General features: G+C 39.9%; 2 protein-coding genes across 2 annotated transcripts; both read right to left on the bottom strand.

Annotated features, from left to right (window-relative positions):
* Positions 1-508: 508 nt before the first annotated feature.
* Positions 509-4377, bottom strand: loxl5a (lysyl oxidase-like 5a; the record flags this gene model as incomplete). The annotated part of the gene is made up of 6 exons (XM_079157395.1): positions 509-628; positions 760-855; positions 996-1152; positions 1681-1818; positions 2494-2602; positions 3372-4377. The coding sequence occupies 6 exons, from the start codon at positions 4375-4377 to the stop codon at positions 509-511; spliced, it is 1626 nt and encodes a 541-aa protein (XP_079013521.1).
* A 4419-nt stretch (positions 4378-8796) lies between these two features.
* Positions 8797-12265, bottom strand: mibp (muscle-specific beta 1 integrin binding protein). The gene is made up of 8 exons (XM_079157731.1): positions 12074-12265; positions 11339-11429; positions 10861-10909; positions 10474-10648; positions 9933-10004; positions 9676-9782; positions 9444-9529; positions 8797-9169 (listed from the first exon to the last, which is right to left on the bottom strand). Exons 1-7 carry the CDS (start codon positions 12097-12099, stop codon positions 9444-9446), a joined length of 606 nt encoding a protein of 201 aa, XP_079013857.1. The 5' UTR covers positions 12100-12265; the 3' UTR covers positions 8797-9169.
* Positions 12266-18143: the final 5878 nt, after the last annotated feature.

The following is an 18143-nucleotide window of genomic DNA, read 5'->3' as shown; positions in this document are numbered from 1 at the left end:
CATAGTCAATATTAAACAAAGGGTCATTTTCTCTGACAAGGCAAATTGCAAATGATTTGAAAAGGAGAAGAGCACCACGCAAAATAGGCACCAATTCAGTCGCACAGTGTAACGGAATGAATTTACACAGCTTGAATCACTTCTTTATATTTGTGAATCAGGCTAACACACGTTCCTCAAGTCTCCTGCACACAGACAGCTAACAGTAGAGTCTTGCATTGCTTAAAAATTTATATTTTTACAAATAACATAAGTTAACATGTAGTCAGTCTGGCTGTAGCAACAGTATATCATATCACATAAATAAGAACAGATTAGAAAAACATTTTAAAGTAAGTATCAACTGCACATTAAGAGCAACAGTCAAGAAGGTATTAAGTATTCTGTGGGGAAATGTTTGTCTTCTGTCAGGTCAGCTTCTGTGGAACAAAGAAAAGATACCAGTGATGAGCTCTTCTTCTTTTGGACTTCTGATCTCAGCTAAAAGGAGGGAGCACACAAGACTGACTTACACGGTGATCCTGCAGTTTCTTGCCTGGACGTAGCTTCCTGTGTACCTGATGTCGCAGCGCACCTCATTGTTGGAGAAATCTGACTCCTGCACCGTCTGAGAGGGGTTCACTGTCACCTGAGGAACAGTGGAAACAGCTATGAAACCGAGATATTCTGTTTGATTCCAGTTATTTGAAAACATGCTGTTGTGAAGTGAATAAGTAATCTGCTTTTTCATCCATCATGTCCTATTTCATTAACTCCCACCTTGAGTATGTAGTTTCCAGGCGGTACGTCAGTGATGTCGATCCACTGGCAGTCGATGTTGGCATGATACGTGTCGTAGCAACCCGGACCGAGCCCCTACGAAAAAGCCAGACGTGCATTACTCTTGGCACGAGGAAAAGAGTTCATCTTAGAGTAATAAATCATCATCTAATAAATAAAATAATGGATGAATCAATGGAAAAGTTAAAATAAGTCTTGAGACCAGGAGGACCAACCTGTGTGTGAGCAGTGCAGGCGAAGCGCCGTCGCACCCCCGGGTCACAGGACGTGTCCTCCAGACAGAAACTGGCCTTGTGTCCCTCTGCGACCTTCTGTCCAGTGGAGACGTCCAACAAGTCGTAATTGCTAAAGGCTTCCATACTGTGGTAATGCCTGTGGATGCACAGAGAGAAATGAGAGCATTGCTGAAAATGTGTTGTGGAAATCCTCATTTCTGTTTGATCATACACATATTAGCACCGAGTAAAGGAACGGAACAAACTGTAACTGGCACCAAGTACAACTGCTGGAGTGGCTGTTCGTTGTTTCACAAGGAGCAATTTGTGATTTAGTGAATTTGCCATGGACATGTGGACACTCTTAATAGATGGCACACTATCCTTGGATTTTAATATTAATATCTCTCAGAATCGTGTATACATGTTTGATTTTATATGCACCTTTTGTGATTTTGTCATTTAATGCACTTTCAAATTTGCATATTTCATGACTCTGCGAAAGCCGAGGAAAGACTACATCTCTGCACGGTGGCAGCTAGGAGACTAATACAATATTACAGACGACAAGATTAAGACGGGGAATGACTGACACATTCTCAAATGTATGATTCATTCAAATCTGGTAGATCAAAGAGTCTACACACCACTGTGCATGGATTTGATATAATACCACTGAACTCACTGGTGACAGCTGTGCCATTCCCACTCATGTCTGGGCTTCACTGGGAGAAAGTCTGCTGTTCCTTGGTTCTTCACTCGCTGGGGGAAACGCAGCAGGACTCTGTAGTCGAGGTCCCTCACACTGGGATGACTCGCAGACCTGAAAGAAAAGGAAACAGGAAGGGAACGAGCCGAGTTAAACTCCAGTATCTTCACTATGAACTGAAATGACACGAAGGAAGACCGAGTTCACTGAGCGCACAGCTCGGGTTGACTTGCATCACCTTTTTATTTGTGGTGTCTTTACATCACATTAGCCTCCAAGCACACACTTGACTGCACACTGAGCTTCTTATATAATGGTGCATTACTGTGTAAGTGACAGGGCTGGTTTCTGGTCTTGCCTCAGCAGTTTTTTTGCATTCACCTCAGGAATCCTTTTGCCTTTCACTTCAGAGCTTCTTTTACTTGGCAAAGTGGATGCTCAGATCAGAGGAGGGAATCTCGGGCGGCTGCCAGGTCTGTGTCCAGCCGCTCAGTCACTCAGCTATAGCTTCCAAATGGGACTGAGGCCAACACACATCCTAATGTGGTAACCTCAGAGGAAGCCTAAATGATTATCATTATGTTTTTAGAAGTGTATACCGCATTGATTGACATTTTATCACACTGTAGAGAGCTCGTGCATAACAAAATGTCAGTTAAGGACAAAGGGCAATAAAAGAATCATCAGACTAACGCTACATCTACTCGTATCGTCACTAATTAACTGATTTCATTGGTCTTGACTCTACTGACAGAATAATTCTGCGTGAAGTCAAATAAATAAATGCACCTGGAAAGACAGTTTTCTTCAGCAGCACAGCGAAGTGCGTACATCTGCACTCTCTGGATGTAAGAGGCAGCTTGGATGTAGTAAGGGTCAGGAACCAAGTCTGGGAGACCTGCAGAAGAAAAAATTAAAATAGTTAAAAATAATGTAAATGCACTGATTCAAACAGAGTTTCACTTTTCATTAAGACTTCAAACGTAGTCTCTCTTCTGGAAAAGAGGTGGAAACTTCAATATTCTCCAAAGAAGTCTGGAAAGAAAACATGTAATTTATTTACGTGGCATAATCGACAGAACAGATATGTGGTGTTTTGAATTTGCATAGATCATCAGAACATCACCTTGGGTAACTCACCTGTATCTATACAATTTAAAAATGTATTTATATTAACTGATTATATATTTTTTTAAAAGATTTAGTAAATTAAACAATTCTGTTTAACAAGTTGACTTTGTATATCTGAGTATATTTGAGATAAAACAGTTTAATAGAATGCTTCAGCAAATTACTGAATAGAAAACTTTGGATAATTTACTCTCATAACTTATACTCTGCACCACTTCTGGCAAACTATGTACTAATGACTCCCGATCTATCAATCAGCCATTTAATTTATATTTTGCTCAGAGGCTCTACTGGAGACATTAATTTTGTCGTAAGGGTGCATTAACTCTCACTCCCATTAAAACTGCATTAGAAAAAAAGAGATTTAAATTTGAAAATGAGCATGAGGCATCTGTGCCTCAGCATTGCAGGCTCAGTGCTTCCCAGGGCTAGTTCATTATTACTTTGATTTCAGGGTGTCATCAATTAAGAAATAACTAGTTTTATCTACTTTTCATAGGCTAAACTTTGGTTTCAATGTCTCCTGTCTGCCTCACCATTGTGGAAGAACCTGGTGCCATATCCCGGTCCTGGTGGAGGGCGCACAGGGATCCTGTTTCTGCGGTCTGGTGGGTAAACATTATAGAAAACTGAGTTTCTGTGATGAATACTGTGCGGATCCTGTGGGTCACCCATGTCCGTAGTCCTTGTTGTCTCCGACCTTAGTCGAGGAAAGTGTATTTCTACGGCGTTACTGGACAACGCTGTGGGAGAAACATTTGACTCCGATGTGATTCTGGTCAGTGAGTGCGTTATTTGTGCACTGGTAGCGTCTCCTAAACGCGTTTGCTGCTCGATGCGACGTGTATTCCCATCATCCTCTGCCACTGTGACCAATCCAGCTGTGGCAGATGACCGGGCAGCGGATTCTGAGCTCTCAGATCTTATCCTGCCCGCTCGGCTGTGCGTAAAGTCCGGTGATCTTACCGGTGACGCTGTGGCCTGTTGTGAGCCATCTCCAGGTGTACTCCGGCCTCCTCGCGGGACTCCGCTGCCGGAGGACTCCTGGATGGAGGTGAAAGCGGCAGCGCTACCGTTGGAGGGTGCCTCTTGTGAACGGACAACCACAACCTCTCCGGTGGTCGCTAGGCGCGGTGGGGACCGACTGTGTGTCCCGGGTCGTCCCGAGGCGAGTAAATACTGACCCGCATCAACACCAAGAACCGACGCATCCATTTGATTGAGGTCGTTTTGTTGAATGTGACCCCCGACTGCGTCCTCGAGGTCTCCATGTCTGATTCTGGTGGATCTACTCAGTGCGAGAGGAGGGTGAAGTCGGTTAAAATTGTTTTTAGTTGTCAATACGAGCTGAGTGCGTCTTCTGCTCTGCGCAGGTGAGCGATATTGAGTCCCCGTGCTCAGTAAACTGTACACCTGGCCGTTATTCTCCCACTGAATCCGGTGTCTCCACGGTCCAACACGTGCGCGTAAATGGTGCTGACCGGTTCCGAAACACACCAAAACACCCAGTAGGCAGATTAATACAAGCACTGACTTCTCCATGGCTCAATGTGAAGGTGTCTCTATGTGGAGAGGTCCGACACTGAGACATTAACGAGGAACATATGAGTTTGACCTGGGTGATGGGGTGGTGTTTTGAATACACTCAACTCCGTCACGCGGTTACGCACGACATCACCACTGAGAGACTGCGTGTAGAGACGTCTTCAAATGTCTGTAATGTGAGTTACTCTCAGAAAAAAAAAAGTGTGTGCACATGTAGAGGAAGGAGCTACACTTATGTCCCAGTTTAACTATTTCACCACCGTCCCACCAAGTAGAATCCTGGACCTAACGGTGCACTGAAAGCATTTAAGCCTAATACCTGTATGGAAGTTAATTTCCTTGTAGCCTATTGGCACATTTCGCATAGGCCACATTAGGGGCTGCCAGTGTTGGGAGTGTATGTCTTTAGTTGCACAGTGCACCGCTGGGCTTTAATGAACCTGTTGAATCCCCACTCTGAGGCCAAGTCGACCTCTTCACCACATGATGGCGGTGGATCCTCACTGAAAGTCAGCGCTCTGACTATTTGTATTTTATCAAAGTCTCGTGACTTTTGATGTTAGCACGTAACGGCCCGTTTATTCAGCTTTGATTGAAGGGAACATATAAATGCCAATGAAGTGACTTGACATTTGTTCCTCAAAATTTTGGATCCAGTTATGTATTTCAAACGAACTTGTATTCACGAGTCTCCCTTAATTAACCTTCAAACCCTAAATGTATGTATGTATGTATATTTAAACAGAACGCCCATCTTCTCTCCCAAAGCATGTCTGCACTTCAAATCTTGTTATGTGACATACTTCAAAGTCAGGTCAAGCTTATATAAATAGATCACTATAAATCACTGTGAAGCTTTAAAGGGCTTATTGATCTCTTCATTCAGCTGCAGACCATTCACATGAATATATCCCCATATGTGTAATACTATAATGTGGTCAGTGTTGCCAAAACAGTAACATGAAGACAAGGATATCAAGTGTTTTTCTGTAGGACAAAAAGTGGATTAGGAGAGTGAGACATGCTGAAAGAAACCCTCTAAATAACATGAAATAATAAAAAATGAAGTATATTGATTTTCAAAACGTGTAACACCTTATTTGATTGTTCTCAAACATGCATCCAGCATAACGCCTGAACAATAACAGACAAACACATGGTAAACTATACATCCACCAGAGGACAGTCACAGGTAGTTCAGCCTTATGTGGTGCGTACGTGCAACGTATATATATATATATGATGATGCGGTTGCAGTATGGGGAGGCCCTCACCTTTGCCTTTATTTTGTGTCATTCATCATGTGGCTCAGCTGTTCTGGCTGCTTGGACGTGTGGACAGACTTGTAGAAAGTATACGTGGTGCAAGTCACGAGTGTGCATGGTGACAAAAAGCACACTCTGGATTAGAGGAGGTCAGAGTGTATAAAACCTCCTGTATCTGCACCAACACTACAAGAGCCCTCCTCTAAATATACTCACACACCCTGGCAAGCACCCAGAGCCTTTCAGCAGTCTGTGCAAGTATAAATCCATGAGTGAGTGTGAGAAACACGAGCACGGTAGGTGTGCGAGTAAGTCGCGGGACATGATCACAGGGTCTGTTTAGCTCAGGCAGGCTGCAACCGGATGGGTGTCATTCCTCCAGCTTGTCGGGTGGTCTATCACAGCGTAAGCCTTTGAGATCTCTCCAGCCAGTGATACTGCTCTGTCCCTATCTCGTTGACACACATGATTTAAACCCCCAGCCATCCAACGACATCAATGAACACTGGCTTCAGTTTCCATTATAGTTTCTTGGGAGGTTAAAGTTACAGGGTTTTAAAAAGAAATCTGTTTGTTTAAAATGTTCAGATATAACCAAGAAATATGGTGGGAAAAAAGTCACAATCTCCAAGTAACTGTGATTGCCAGTCGGCTACTTGCCGACCTTAAGTCCACTGTGGGAAAGTAGCAATATACTCAAGCTGTAGGCTAAACATTTTTGAAGTTCTCGTCTCATACTTGGCTTGAGTTTTTCACAATTCTCCTCCACTCCATTTCAGAAGGAAATATTGTAGCCTACTTTATACTTGGCTGCATTTTGACAGCCTGTGGATTAAAATGTCTGCATACCAAATTATCAGTTTGTTAAATAAATGTTGAACGGTAAATAAACTGCACTAAAGACCTTCAGCATCTTGCTTAAGGACACATCGACAGGTGGACAGGAGGAGCTGGCGATTGAATTCAATTTACGAAACATTTATAATTACCCAGCTGAACAAAAAGGGTTAAAATAGAAATTAGAAGTTTTTATTGTTCATATTCATGTACAGTATACGTATATTGCATTGGTTTTGTTATTCATATGCAAACTAAAGTTGCATTTAACTGAATTCAATAATGTCACGTTTATGATTATTGCATTCAAAACAGCTCCCTCCGAACCTGCGGTGTACTTACCCTGCAGAGGTTTACAGACAACCAAATGTAACTAAAGGACAGTACTTGAGAGGATGTACTCGGTTATTCTCCACCACTCGGTTTGAATGTTAACATGGCGACAGCAAACTTGAAGTTGCATGCTAAAACAATGAGAGATTTTTTCCATGTAGGTATCAAACCTCAGTGTCCTATGACTCACATAGAGAAGAGGTTTGGGAATCCAAAACAAAGACCTATAACTTTCCTGATTCCTCAGCAGCTCACTGACACCGTGGTGCCTGTATTCAGTTGTTTAAAACATGGTCACTTTAGTAGACAGGAAAAAAACATCAGATTTACTCACTGAATCAAAATAAGGGAGTTTATTTGCATGTCAATGGATCAGTCACATGATTCACACAAGCTGTGAGTAATGAGGTCACGTTTTTCCAGACTGGATTTTGTCTTCACTGTAAAGCTGCTTGGTGTAATTAAGCAACCGTTTCGCACTTGCCTTTCCTTTTTTGAAATTTGCATTATTAGATGGGGGCACCATTACCCAAAATCAGGGATTAGGGATGTTCATTTTGATTTATTTTTTCCTGACCAACCCTCTGGTTAACCAGCCATTTACCGACAAGATTAGTGCCTTTCACTCAGGGTGCTGTGCCTAAAAACCCGCCCAGCTGCAACAATAACTGGAGCACTGGACAGGTGGACTGGGGACACATGCAGCCCTGTTCTTCGTATGTCGTAAATTAAATATTTTATCAAATAAATCTATGCCAAAGATAATTCTAAAATAGCAAAACATGTAAATAAATACTCATGGCAATCGACTGAACCAACTCAACTTCTAAAAGTGCAATGTATATAAAGATTATTGATTAATGTGTTCATTCATTTGGCCCTTATACGTCTGTGTGGCTGATATGGAGTGCAGCACTTTCAGTGGACTTTTTACTGCTAATCGTCAAGTTGCTGCGACCGGTGTTTTCTGAGGTAGATCGTCTAAAGGGGACGTCTCACATCTCTGCAATGAATGCAATTCTTAATGTGTTTTGTCATCAAGTATTTTGCGAACATTAACTATTCACACAAGTCATCAAAATTGAAGTAAAACAATTAAATAAATAACTCTTTTGTGTCAAAAGAAGTTGAAAAGCAAGTTGTTTGCATCCCTGCAAAACACAGATATCGTCTTTTCTCCGTTTGTCCTTGATGAACAGACCCGCATGTGTGCGTGTTTTAACAGTCATCACACATAATGAGGTCATTTTTAGCACCGGGAGTCCAGGCCAGTGTGGTTTACTCCACGTCCACCTGCTGGAGCGTCACAACAATCACCTTGTCACTCAATTTCCACACGACACACACATGACAGATCACACATACGAACAGCTGATGTCATTAGGAATGTGAAGACAGGTCGTTATTTTAATAGGTGTCAATAAACTGAATGGGAACATATAGATGCACGACAAGCCCTACTTTTTCAAATGAACAGGAAACCTGTAGTTAACTGCTTTATAACCAAGAGTTTATTCAACTCAAGACTCAAAAATGAGCCAAATTACTTTCACTTTCAGACAGATTTTGATGCCAAAATGGTCTCTTTGTTCTTCTAATGGTTGTCAACGTACTTTGGGTGAAGAATACATGCACCTACCTGACCTGTTCTTTATTTAGCTGTGGTATGAGGAGCGGCTCACACTAACTCAGACAGGATAAGGTATGCTCTCAGGGGAAATGAGAAATTATTCTGGCCTATTTATACGCATGGAAACATATGTGATGACGGCGTCGTGCGCTGTAAATCTGGTGTATTAGTCAGAATCTTGTGGTTAGTCAATGACCTGGGGACTATCGAGTCCTGATCCCAGGTTTGGGATGAACAACCCACACTAAATTAATACTTAGGTGGCAAGATGAAACCGTCCAAACTACCAATACTCAAGTTTATCAGTATTTACAACTATTAAGGCAATATGTAGTTGTCATGCAAGCTCATTGTTATATTGCAAGTTCATAAAAACCAACTGCTAAATTTAATTTTGTGAAGACAAGAAAACAGAGATTGTTTATGTTCTGTATATCAACAGTAACTAATGCATTTATTTGTAGGGGAATGCGACAAATGGTCCAGTACAAGTCAGAGGTTTAACAGAAGAGTAACGTAGTAATGTTCTGGTTCAAAAATGAGTTAAAACGCAAACACAAAAACATATTGACCATCTGAAGATGATAAAAAATAAAAGACAATGATAAGTTAACATTGCTTTGTTTCATTCAAAAACAAAGAATAAAATTAGAAAAACTTCATAAAAAAAGAATCCATGGGACTATTTACAAGCTCTGTACAGGGATGGAGAAGAGTCTTCCTGCTGCAAGAAAGACAGAAAATAATAATACCGTTAGGAGTTCGTACACTTTTAACATCCTTTTACTTTTGCAATTTTACCAGTTCATATACATTTATATTTTAGAAAACATGCATTTTGTTATTTTCAAAAGCAGAATTATTTTAGCTAAAGAAAAGAAACCGAATGAGTCGACCCTCAAATGTGGCAGATTTCGCAAACTAGGATATTAGACATCTATGAAATGTAGATTTCTATCAAATTGGAAACAGTGACGCACTTAAATCGGTCTTCTTACCTATAAACGATTGAGCAGATTGTTCTGAATGTCCTCATACGCCTGGTTGTAGATCTCCTCTTTGGACTTCAGACCATCCAGGCACTCTGCAACAGTTCAAAAGTTGACCAGTTCAAAAATCGTACAGCAAAAACTATTGGAAGTTTAAAATAAATGACAATTTCCATGAGCAAATATGTATGTGTATATATATATATATATATATATATTAAAAAAAAGACGGTCAACGTACGGATATTCAAGCCACTGCTCTCCATCTCCCTCCTGTGCTTCAGGTACATCGGCCACACGTGGCCATCAAACAGGCCGGGAGGGTCGGGGACGGTGTACTGCCTCGTACTGAAAGCAATAACAAACTGTTAGAGAACGTGCACGAGCCATGAAAGGATTACGGGCAAAAACAGCTGAAGTCAACGACTAGAAAAGAGTAAATGTGAGAATGTATTCATTAAGATGCAGAAACGGTAAACACACGTTGTGTACGCTCACCTTCTCCTTCTCTTGCACTCCTCGTAGGGAATCGTGATGTAATAGCTCTTGTCGAAAACATCCAGCAGAGGCCTAGAGGGGAGACGAAGAAGGCCATCGAGGATTATACAAGTTTTCAAACAAACCAGAGAAAAAGGAGAGTCATGTGACTGCTCATACCGTCTCTTATCTATCTCTCTGCAGTGGGCTTGATATTCATCCCTAGCACACAGTGACAACCCACCAGCAGTCGGCTTTAAGGACAACTAACGGAGCCGGCTGAAACCCTTATCTTTAACTGCAGGACCTGCCTGAAAGGGGTCCGCATACAAGTACCAATAGTAAGCATGCAAAACGAACATGTGACATTACAGAAATTAAAAACGCATACTTTTCTCAGTATTTGCAAGAAACAGACTGTTCCCCTTCACTAAAAGTTACGTAATGTGAAGGAGAGACGTCATTCATTTAGAGCCAGATTTTTTTTTTTTTAAACACAATTTCCCACAGAACAAATTTGACATTGTGCAAATAAACAAAAATGCTAATCACACACGCTTACGGGTAGTTGTAGAGCAGGAAGCCCTCCACGATCAGAATGTGGGTCTGCTCGTCTGGGTCGGCCACGTCGGACGCAGAAGACAGAGGGACTCCGTGGGAACGGGCGAACTTCACTGGGTTCTCGATCCAGCCTTTTATCGTGTTGGTCATGGCCTCCATATCCATGGCGGTGATCACTACAGAGCAAGGTGGATAGAAGAGGAAAGGATGGATAGTGAATTAGATTAGACATTAGTCAAGAATATAAAAGAAATTGGAAATGTGTTTTGCATTTTGCTCCAAGTTACGAGAGCTTAATGTTGTGCGGTGTATGCAATGTTGGAGGGAGACGCTATATGACAATAAAGTGTAAACAATAAGTCTTATGCAGACTTTGGTGAAGGCTTACCATCCCATTGTCTAAAGCCGTCCTCACCGACTTCTATCTGATCGGGTTTCTGAAATAACATTCACCAATAAAACATTGCTGCAACCTCACAGCTCTCAACACAAGTGGCAGATTCTACTCACATGCAAAGAGTACTACGGCTAAAGAAGAGCACACACACACACACACACACACACACACACACACACACAAAAAAGGAATGGCGCAGGGCAAAGGGTACGCACAAAATAAAGTAGAGAGTAGATGCACATGCCATGTTTGAATATAGTTGATTGATTTAAGGCTTGTTATACGGCTATATTCAAAGGACACAAGAAGCAGTAAGAAGAGACAAGCAGGTAGAGAAACTATGCTCCAAAGACATTAAGCTCATTTCTATATCTACAGTGGCAGCACTCACTACTTTGCTCACATGCAATGCAGAGTTAAACGAGGAAAACACTGGCTAACAATAACACTTTTTATTGCTAAAACTCACCTTGAAAAAGTCATCTTGGTGCACAACACAGCAGTTGGGCAGAGTCTTGATCAACTTGTTTGTCAGGGTGGTTTTGCCACCATTAGTGACTCTGTAAACAAAAAGGCAAAACGTGATAAAAATGCTAATTAATAATGTGTTGCCAGCTACAGTTATGATTTAAAACTATTTTGATTTGCAAGATTTCCGTCAAGAGTGGTGGCGGGGTGCCATTTGTTTAGATGGTGACTCAAAGTTTAGTTAATTTGGTATACAGGGAAAAAGACACATTAGCCTTAAACACAGTTAAGAGTGTGTGTGAGATTAAAAAGTAAACAAATGGTGCTGAATACAAAGCACACGTTTTCATAATAGCTGAAATAACATGAATTAAATATAGTGTCGTTTCCTCATATATAAAGGTTTATATATACATGTTGAACATAACATTAAATTGATTTTGGTTTGGGGACAATACTCATGTTATATCTCCCTCCACTTTTGAACAGAGTCTCGCGGTGAATTTCAAATGTCCCGCTCGATCCATGACAACAAACCAGCCACACCGGACATGGCTGTAAACTGGTTTAACTCTTTTCTGGCAGGCAGCTGAAACATGTTAACAGTCTCCAAACAACTACCAGTCAGTTAAACAATACGTTATTATTCAGATATAAGTAGTGTTACATGTAACGTTAACTCCGCGAGCAAAATGTAAGTAAATAACAAGATAGTTAATACAAATATAAAACTCACCCGCCAATTCCTATAATGTATTTCATCTTTTCGTCTCTTCTCGACAGTCCTGCTCAACGTCAGCTGAAGAAACAGTCAACAGTACTTTTACACTGAGTCAGGATACAACTCAAACTCTTCAAAAAAAAAAGTCGTAAATGTAAGTTGTTTAGGTCTGCCGGCGTTTCTTACTACTACTGCTCCATTGACTGAACACGCGAGCCACTGCGATTTATATCCAACTTGCGTCGTATTGCGTCACCACACACGCAAGCAGGGGGCGTCCTCGTGGTCGGACGTGCTCGTGCTCTTCTTGGCTAGTGCCTACGTGCCTCTCCGCAGCAGCCAATCGGTGCCCACAGAGCTCCTATCACCAGCCAATCACAGCCCGTAAACTTTCACATACTTACATATTTCACTTCACCTGCTCTTTTCCAACACGGCGATGATCAGCAGCTCGTGCTGTTCCGTTCAGCCGTTAATACACTTGATGACCGTGGAAAACTACCATTGATGGTGTCTTATTGATACGTTAATACAACAGATGTTTTGTACCACTGTTTACCAGTAAACTGGTGGTTCAGTATCTGTGCTAACAGTGCTAAAACAAATCAGTGAGGGAAATATTAAGGTCAACAATCCAATGTAATTATACAGCTATTCACATGGTGGGATTTTATCAGTGGAGGATGAAGTATTCAACAATGTATTTAATAATGTAGTGATACCACACTATAGGAAATACTCAATTACAAGTGAAAGCACTACATTTAAGATGCCCCTTAAGTAAAAGTACAAAAGTGTTATTATTATATTACTATTATTAAAGTAAATGTATTTCTTTGTCAGAAGGTTAGTGTTACATTATTATTCATGCATTATGATGTCAACAGTAGGCCTACTTTAAGGTTATAGGCTAATTAAAATGTTTCATATACTTTTTAATCAATAACACAGCATCATAATATTGATCTGAAAAGTAACAAGCTGTCAACTATAGCTGTCAAATAAATGTGGTATACTAGTATAATATAGTATAGTATTATATAGTGTATAGTGTATATAGCATACAGTATGAATATACTAGAAACAACTTCACTACTTGGGTAAATGTACTTAGTTTCTTTTAACAACTGATTCTAAATCTGACTCTATCTAATATACACATTATACATTTAGAGATGCAGATATAAACCCATCACATGTTATGAAACAAATCACAGAAACCAGTGAGCGAGAAAATAGGTGCCACAATTTAAAGGGAAACCGCCAAATTTGGGACGGATATCATAAGTTCAGACGTGAGCCAGAGCATGCCAGTAACAGAGTATTAATTTTGAGTTATGTCATGTGAATTATAAATCCTAATGCAAGGTAAATCACCTTCTGTCAAGTGACTTGACCCGTTCCCGGACAGTGTGACATTCACTTCTATTTGTGTATGCGTCCATGCACAACAGCCAGGTTCTCTCTCTCTCTCTCTCTCTCTCTCTCTCTCTCTCTCTCTCTCTCTCTCTCTCTCTCTCTCTCTCTCAGTAGTGTGAAAGGGTGAAGGGTGTGATGGGTGACTCAAGTGATTATATTATGGTTACATCACAGGACTCCGTTACTCCAAGAAAAGACAGAGACATTTCTCAGGAGTCTTACGTCAAACATGATCACAACCCCGTCCAGACATGTAGGACATCCCCCTGAAGTTGTGACGTCTCATTGAAAAGGTAGCACCAAAAGTAAGGGGTCTTCTGGGATGTCCTCATGCACCTGCACATCCTCATCTCGCAGGTGATGCGCTGTTTTTTAGTGCACCCATGATGCATGAATTAATTTAATTTTTGATCAACTGGTTACATTGTTGGGGACAACAAAAGAACATAAACTGGACGTTTATTTTAACAACACAAAACATAAAGCTCTTCTGCCATATTGACCATGAACTCAAAGCCCTAATTTCTACTTAAATCTGCATTAACTCAATTACTGATTTTTTTTGGGCCCCTTGGGTGCAGCTGAAACAAGCTGGAAACACATAACATTACTTTTTTTTGATCAGCAAAGAGCTGCCTAATTACACATCCAGGTAAAAACTGAATACAAGGCTCTTAACTTAGATTTTGTTTCCAGTAGATACAGCGGTCTAAAATGGAACATAGTCACATAAAGTGTATGTTTATAAGTCTAGGTCAAAGGCCAAACTCTGTATCTGAAGAGTATTAATGAGCTCCTCTATGAGTACACAGAAAGTGTGAAAAATACATTTTGGGAGGAAGAGTTTATTCAGTTATATGTACAAGGCAGAATCGATCATGTCAATCTAAAGCACAGAACCATGAATGATAGATCATCTTTAAATCTGGGCAAACATTTTACAGCAGACAAATGGTAGGCAAAGGATTTGTAATAATATAAATATTGTGCTTTTATAGTCAAAATGAACATTTTGATTTTTGGAAAGGTCATACAAACCATTTCTATGCAAACCTTGCTTATATTACTGGGGGAAATTTGATATAATAAACCTGTAATCTACAGTAACTAAGAATGGAAAGGCTACACTTTACGTCCTGTCGCTTTTTCTGGATTTTGAAAAATCATTTGATGCAAAAATAGGCACTCAGTGCAAACAAACCTCAAACACAAAGAATGACGAGCTGCAGTAACTGAGCTGCTCTATCAAGGAAGATCGATATTTGATGAAACTGCTCATGTTTGGTTTACTGGTTTGAAAACAGCCGAACAGGACTAACAATATTTGAAAAGTTGAACCTAAAAAAAGGCAAAAGAAGTGAATTGAGATGGCACTTTAGAAACAGACATTTCATGAGACTAGTTTTCTGTAACAAAAAAGCATAAAAAGGTTCATTCTTTACTAACTACACAACTGCATGCCATCAGAAATGCTACTTAACAACACAAAATATGCATCCGGAGAACTTTTCTCCACCTAAAAATAACCAAATCCTATTAGTGCAAAAAAAGGCAGGCAGGCATTACAATTGATGCAGTTCTTTACAAAAATAATAAATTCTTACTCCTCTGCTCTCCTGCTACAATAAGTTGAACAGATGGAAGACACGAGAGAAAATCAATGCAACCCCAGGGAACATCCAATCCCTAATGCATTAGGATGTTTCAGAAATGGTCAAACTTCGGTTAAATGTGGGAATGTGCTGACATCGTCCCAAATGTTCATCAGACACAACCACATAAGAACATAAAGGGGGATGCCGCTCTGCTGAACACAAACTAGATTTTTGTACATGAGCTACAACAACTTTATGATTCTGGAAAAAAAGAAATCCTCAGAGGCCACTTTATACTTCATCAAGTTAGTGGTCATGAATATGATTTCAGAGCTAAGCTGACAGCAAATGTTCCCATATGAAACAGATCAATAAGAATTATAGATATGCACAATTAATAACATTAATATGCAATCCTATGTACAATGTTTGTTGTGTCTTGATTATTGCCACTTTCATACAAAATTATTGCAGATGTTTTCTCTACGGTGGGTTAGAATTATATTCGTCTTATACATACAATATATAATATGATTACGGTCTAAATGTTGATATAAAGCACATGTGTTTAATGTTGTATGACATATATTTATGTGGCCATAACCGTGTTACACAAAATAAACAAGCATTGTATTTTACAACACATGTATGTTTCGTAAAGATTTTGTCATTTGGGGGTTTTCCAGGTCACAAATTAAAATATTGTTCATGTTTCTGTATTTTTCAACACACTGAGGCACACCAATAACACATGTTACAGTACAGATGTTAGTACATTTGGACATTTTTAAAATGTCACTACGGCAAAAGAGAGATACAGCTGGTATGAGGCAAACAAAGATGAAGGCTTCTGATGCATTATTTACATCTAACACACATTATATTCACACGAACCAGCATGAATATAAGTGTGTTTGGTCACACACTGACCTAACATCAGCATCTGCTACATCAGTAATGTTTCTGTTAGACATCTCTTGCCAAGTATTAAGTATTTCATAACATATGTTCACATCAGTCGTGTCAGGCAAAAAGCTGATTTCTCCAATTGTCAGATTTTTGATGAAGAATTCATAATTTTTTCCAGTTAATTTCGTATATTTGTTTAATTATTAACAAAAAGTTTTTGAAGGCGTAATCCTTTAAACTAAGTTACAACATGAGTATCATCAATTGGAGTTACAGTTGTTTCACCCAACACTGTCGTTCTTTAGTCTTCCAGTTTATTTTGTTTTGCATTATAGGGCGTGAGTTTCTGTCAATGACCTGGTCCTCCGGAGCATCACGATGATGTAATATTAACATGTGGGCGATACAACAGGCCCGACCACACAGCAGGTTAATGAGTCGATGAACCCAGCATTAGTTTCCATAATGAAACACTTCCTGCCACTTCCTTTGTACATTTTCAAGTTGCCATATGCAAACCCCACTGGCGGAGAGGAAGAAGGGGTTCCACACAAAGGGCTAATGAGGAGGAGCGTTCACTATCTTCATGGCACAAATCTACAGCTGGATGTTGGTAAAACAGGGAAGCGTATGTAGACTTGTTGGACACCGCTGCTTCATACGGGTACAAATCCAAAGGTTCATTCTCCATACGTCTGTCACACACTGCATGAAGAGAAGGACATGCTTGTGGATGATGAAAGTATGACACTACAATAAAAACATTTCTGCTGCTCATGTATCACGATCAAATAAAACTCATATAATAAAAAAATTGCATGTGCTTAATATGTGTCTTTAATCCTGAATCATACCCTTCTAAAAGAAGTTTTGCCTCCTGCAGATTTAAATTACATTTTAGATTTTTTTAAATAAATCACTTGCTGCAACGTCAAGCTCTGAACTGAACTGAACCTCCCTGATCCACCTTGATGGTTTACCTAGTTAAAGCAGATGAAGAAAGAATCAATCTGTTGATCCTGACTTAAAGTCACGGCTCCAGTCTCATTTTAACCAGTCTGAGGATGAAGCCTAAACCCAAATGCAGGCAAGACTCTGACTAGAGGAAAAGGGCACTCCAGAGAAGCTACTTTGAAAACCTGAAAAAACAAGTCCGTCTAACGACCAAGCATTCATGTAAAGGCATGCATGACATCACAAACCACAGATAGATATCCCCATTGACAATGGAGGAGTATCAACTGTATAAATGTGAAATGGAAAACATAATTATCTTTACCCATTGCTGCACACTGTTTCTTTGTCAATAATCTACATGCCCATGGCCTTTTACTCAGCTAAAAGTACACTTGAATATTCTGTTTGATTATTTCGGTTTAAGAAATAATTCACACAATTAGGCTACTGTTTTTCAAAATGGATAAATACATGAGTGCTTTAAAAATGCATGTAACAAAGGAAATCTAATAGAATAAATAACATAAAAGTGTGAAGAGTAAGCACACAGACTGAAATATTAGACTTACTCATAATCTGATTGTCGTATAAAATATATAAAAACAGTACACTGGAACGTGTGATTATTGGCCCCTATTTAGACATCTGTGTGGAGATACAAAGGGCTATGTGGTAAATATATTTCAGAACAGAAAGCCACATCGGGGCTCCTAAAAGATATACAACAGTGCTTTATATTACCTTTACCTGCTGAGAAGCTGTCCTTCTCATTACTCTTGATCTACAAACATCGACTTCGGCCTGAAAATGAGAAAAAAAAACGGTTAGAAAGTTGAAGGAATGACAACGTACCAAAAGCGAATGACTGTCCCAACTATTTAAACGTCCGATGTGAAAATATGATTTTAAAATTCAAGGTGGACCAGTACCTCTCAGATTTTTTAATTGGCTCCTGTGGGATTGGCTGCTGCTGTTGTCTGTGCTCCTGCTCCATCCTACACACACACACACACACACACACACACACACACACACACACACAGAGAGAGAGAGAGAGAGAGAGTTATTGTAGGCATTTGGGCAGTCTTTAGGCAGTCTTCTGCAGCCAATTAATTATATTTAAGTGCTTTAACCACAGTTCATTTGAAGTGCAATTTTGTATGAGCAATACATATGTATGAGAAGCTGATCGTATCAAATGTATT

The sequence above is a fragment of the Pholis gunnellus genome (assembly GCF_910591455.1).
Source record: "Pholis gunnellus genome assembly, chromosome: 4".
NCBI classification, from domain to species: Eukaryota; Metazoa; Chordata; class Actinopteri; order Perciformes; family Pholidae; genus Pholis; species Pholis gunnellus.
Note: the sequence above shows the minus strand (reverse complement) of the source record. Positions and strands in the feature narration are given on the sequence as shown.

What these genes read in the sequence shown, in the direction of transcription:
- mibp (XM_079157731.1), bottom strand. Translation starts at nt 12,099, where the DNA reads ATGAAATACATTATAGGAATTGGCGG. An exon ending in TACATTATAGGAATTGGCGG is followed by an intron (nt 11,430 to 12,073) that starts GTGAGTTTTATA and finishes TTTTGTTTACAG; the next exon opens with AGTCACTAATGGTGGCAAAA. An exon ending in GAGCAGTGGCTTGAATATCC is followed by an intron (nt 9,530 to 9,675) that starts GTACGTTGACCG and finishes GAACTGTTGCAG; the next exon opens with AGTGCCTGGATGGTCTGAAG.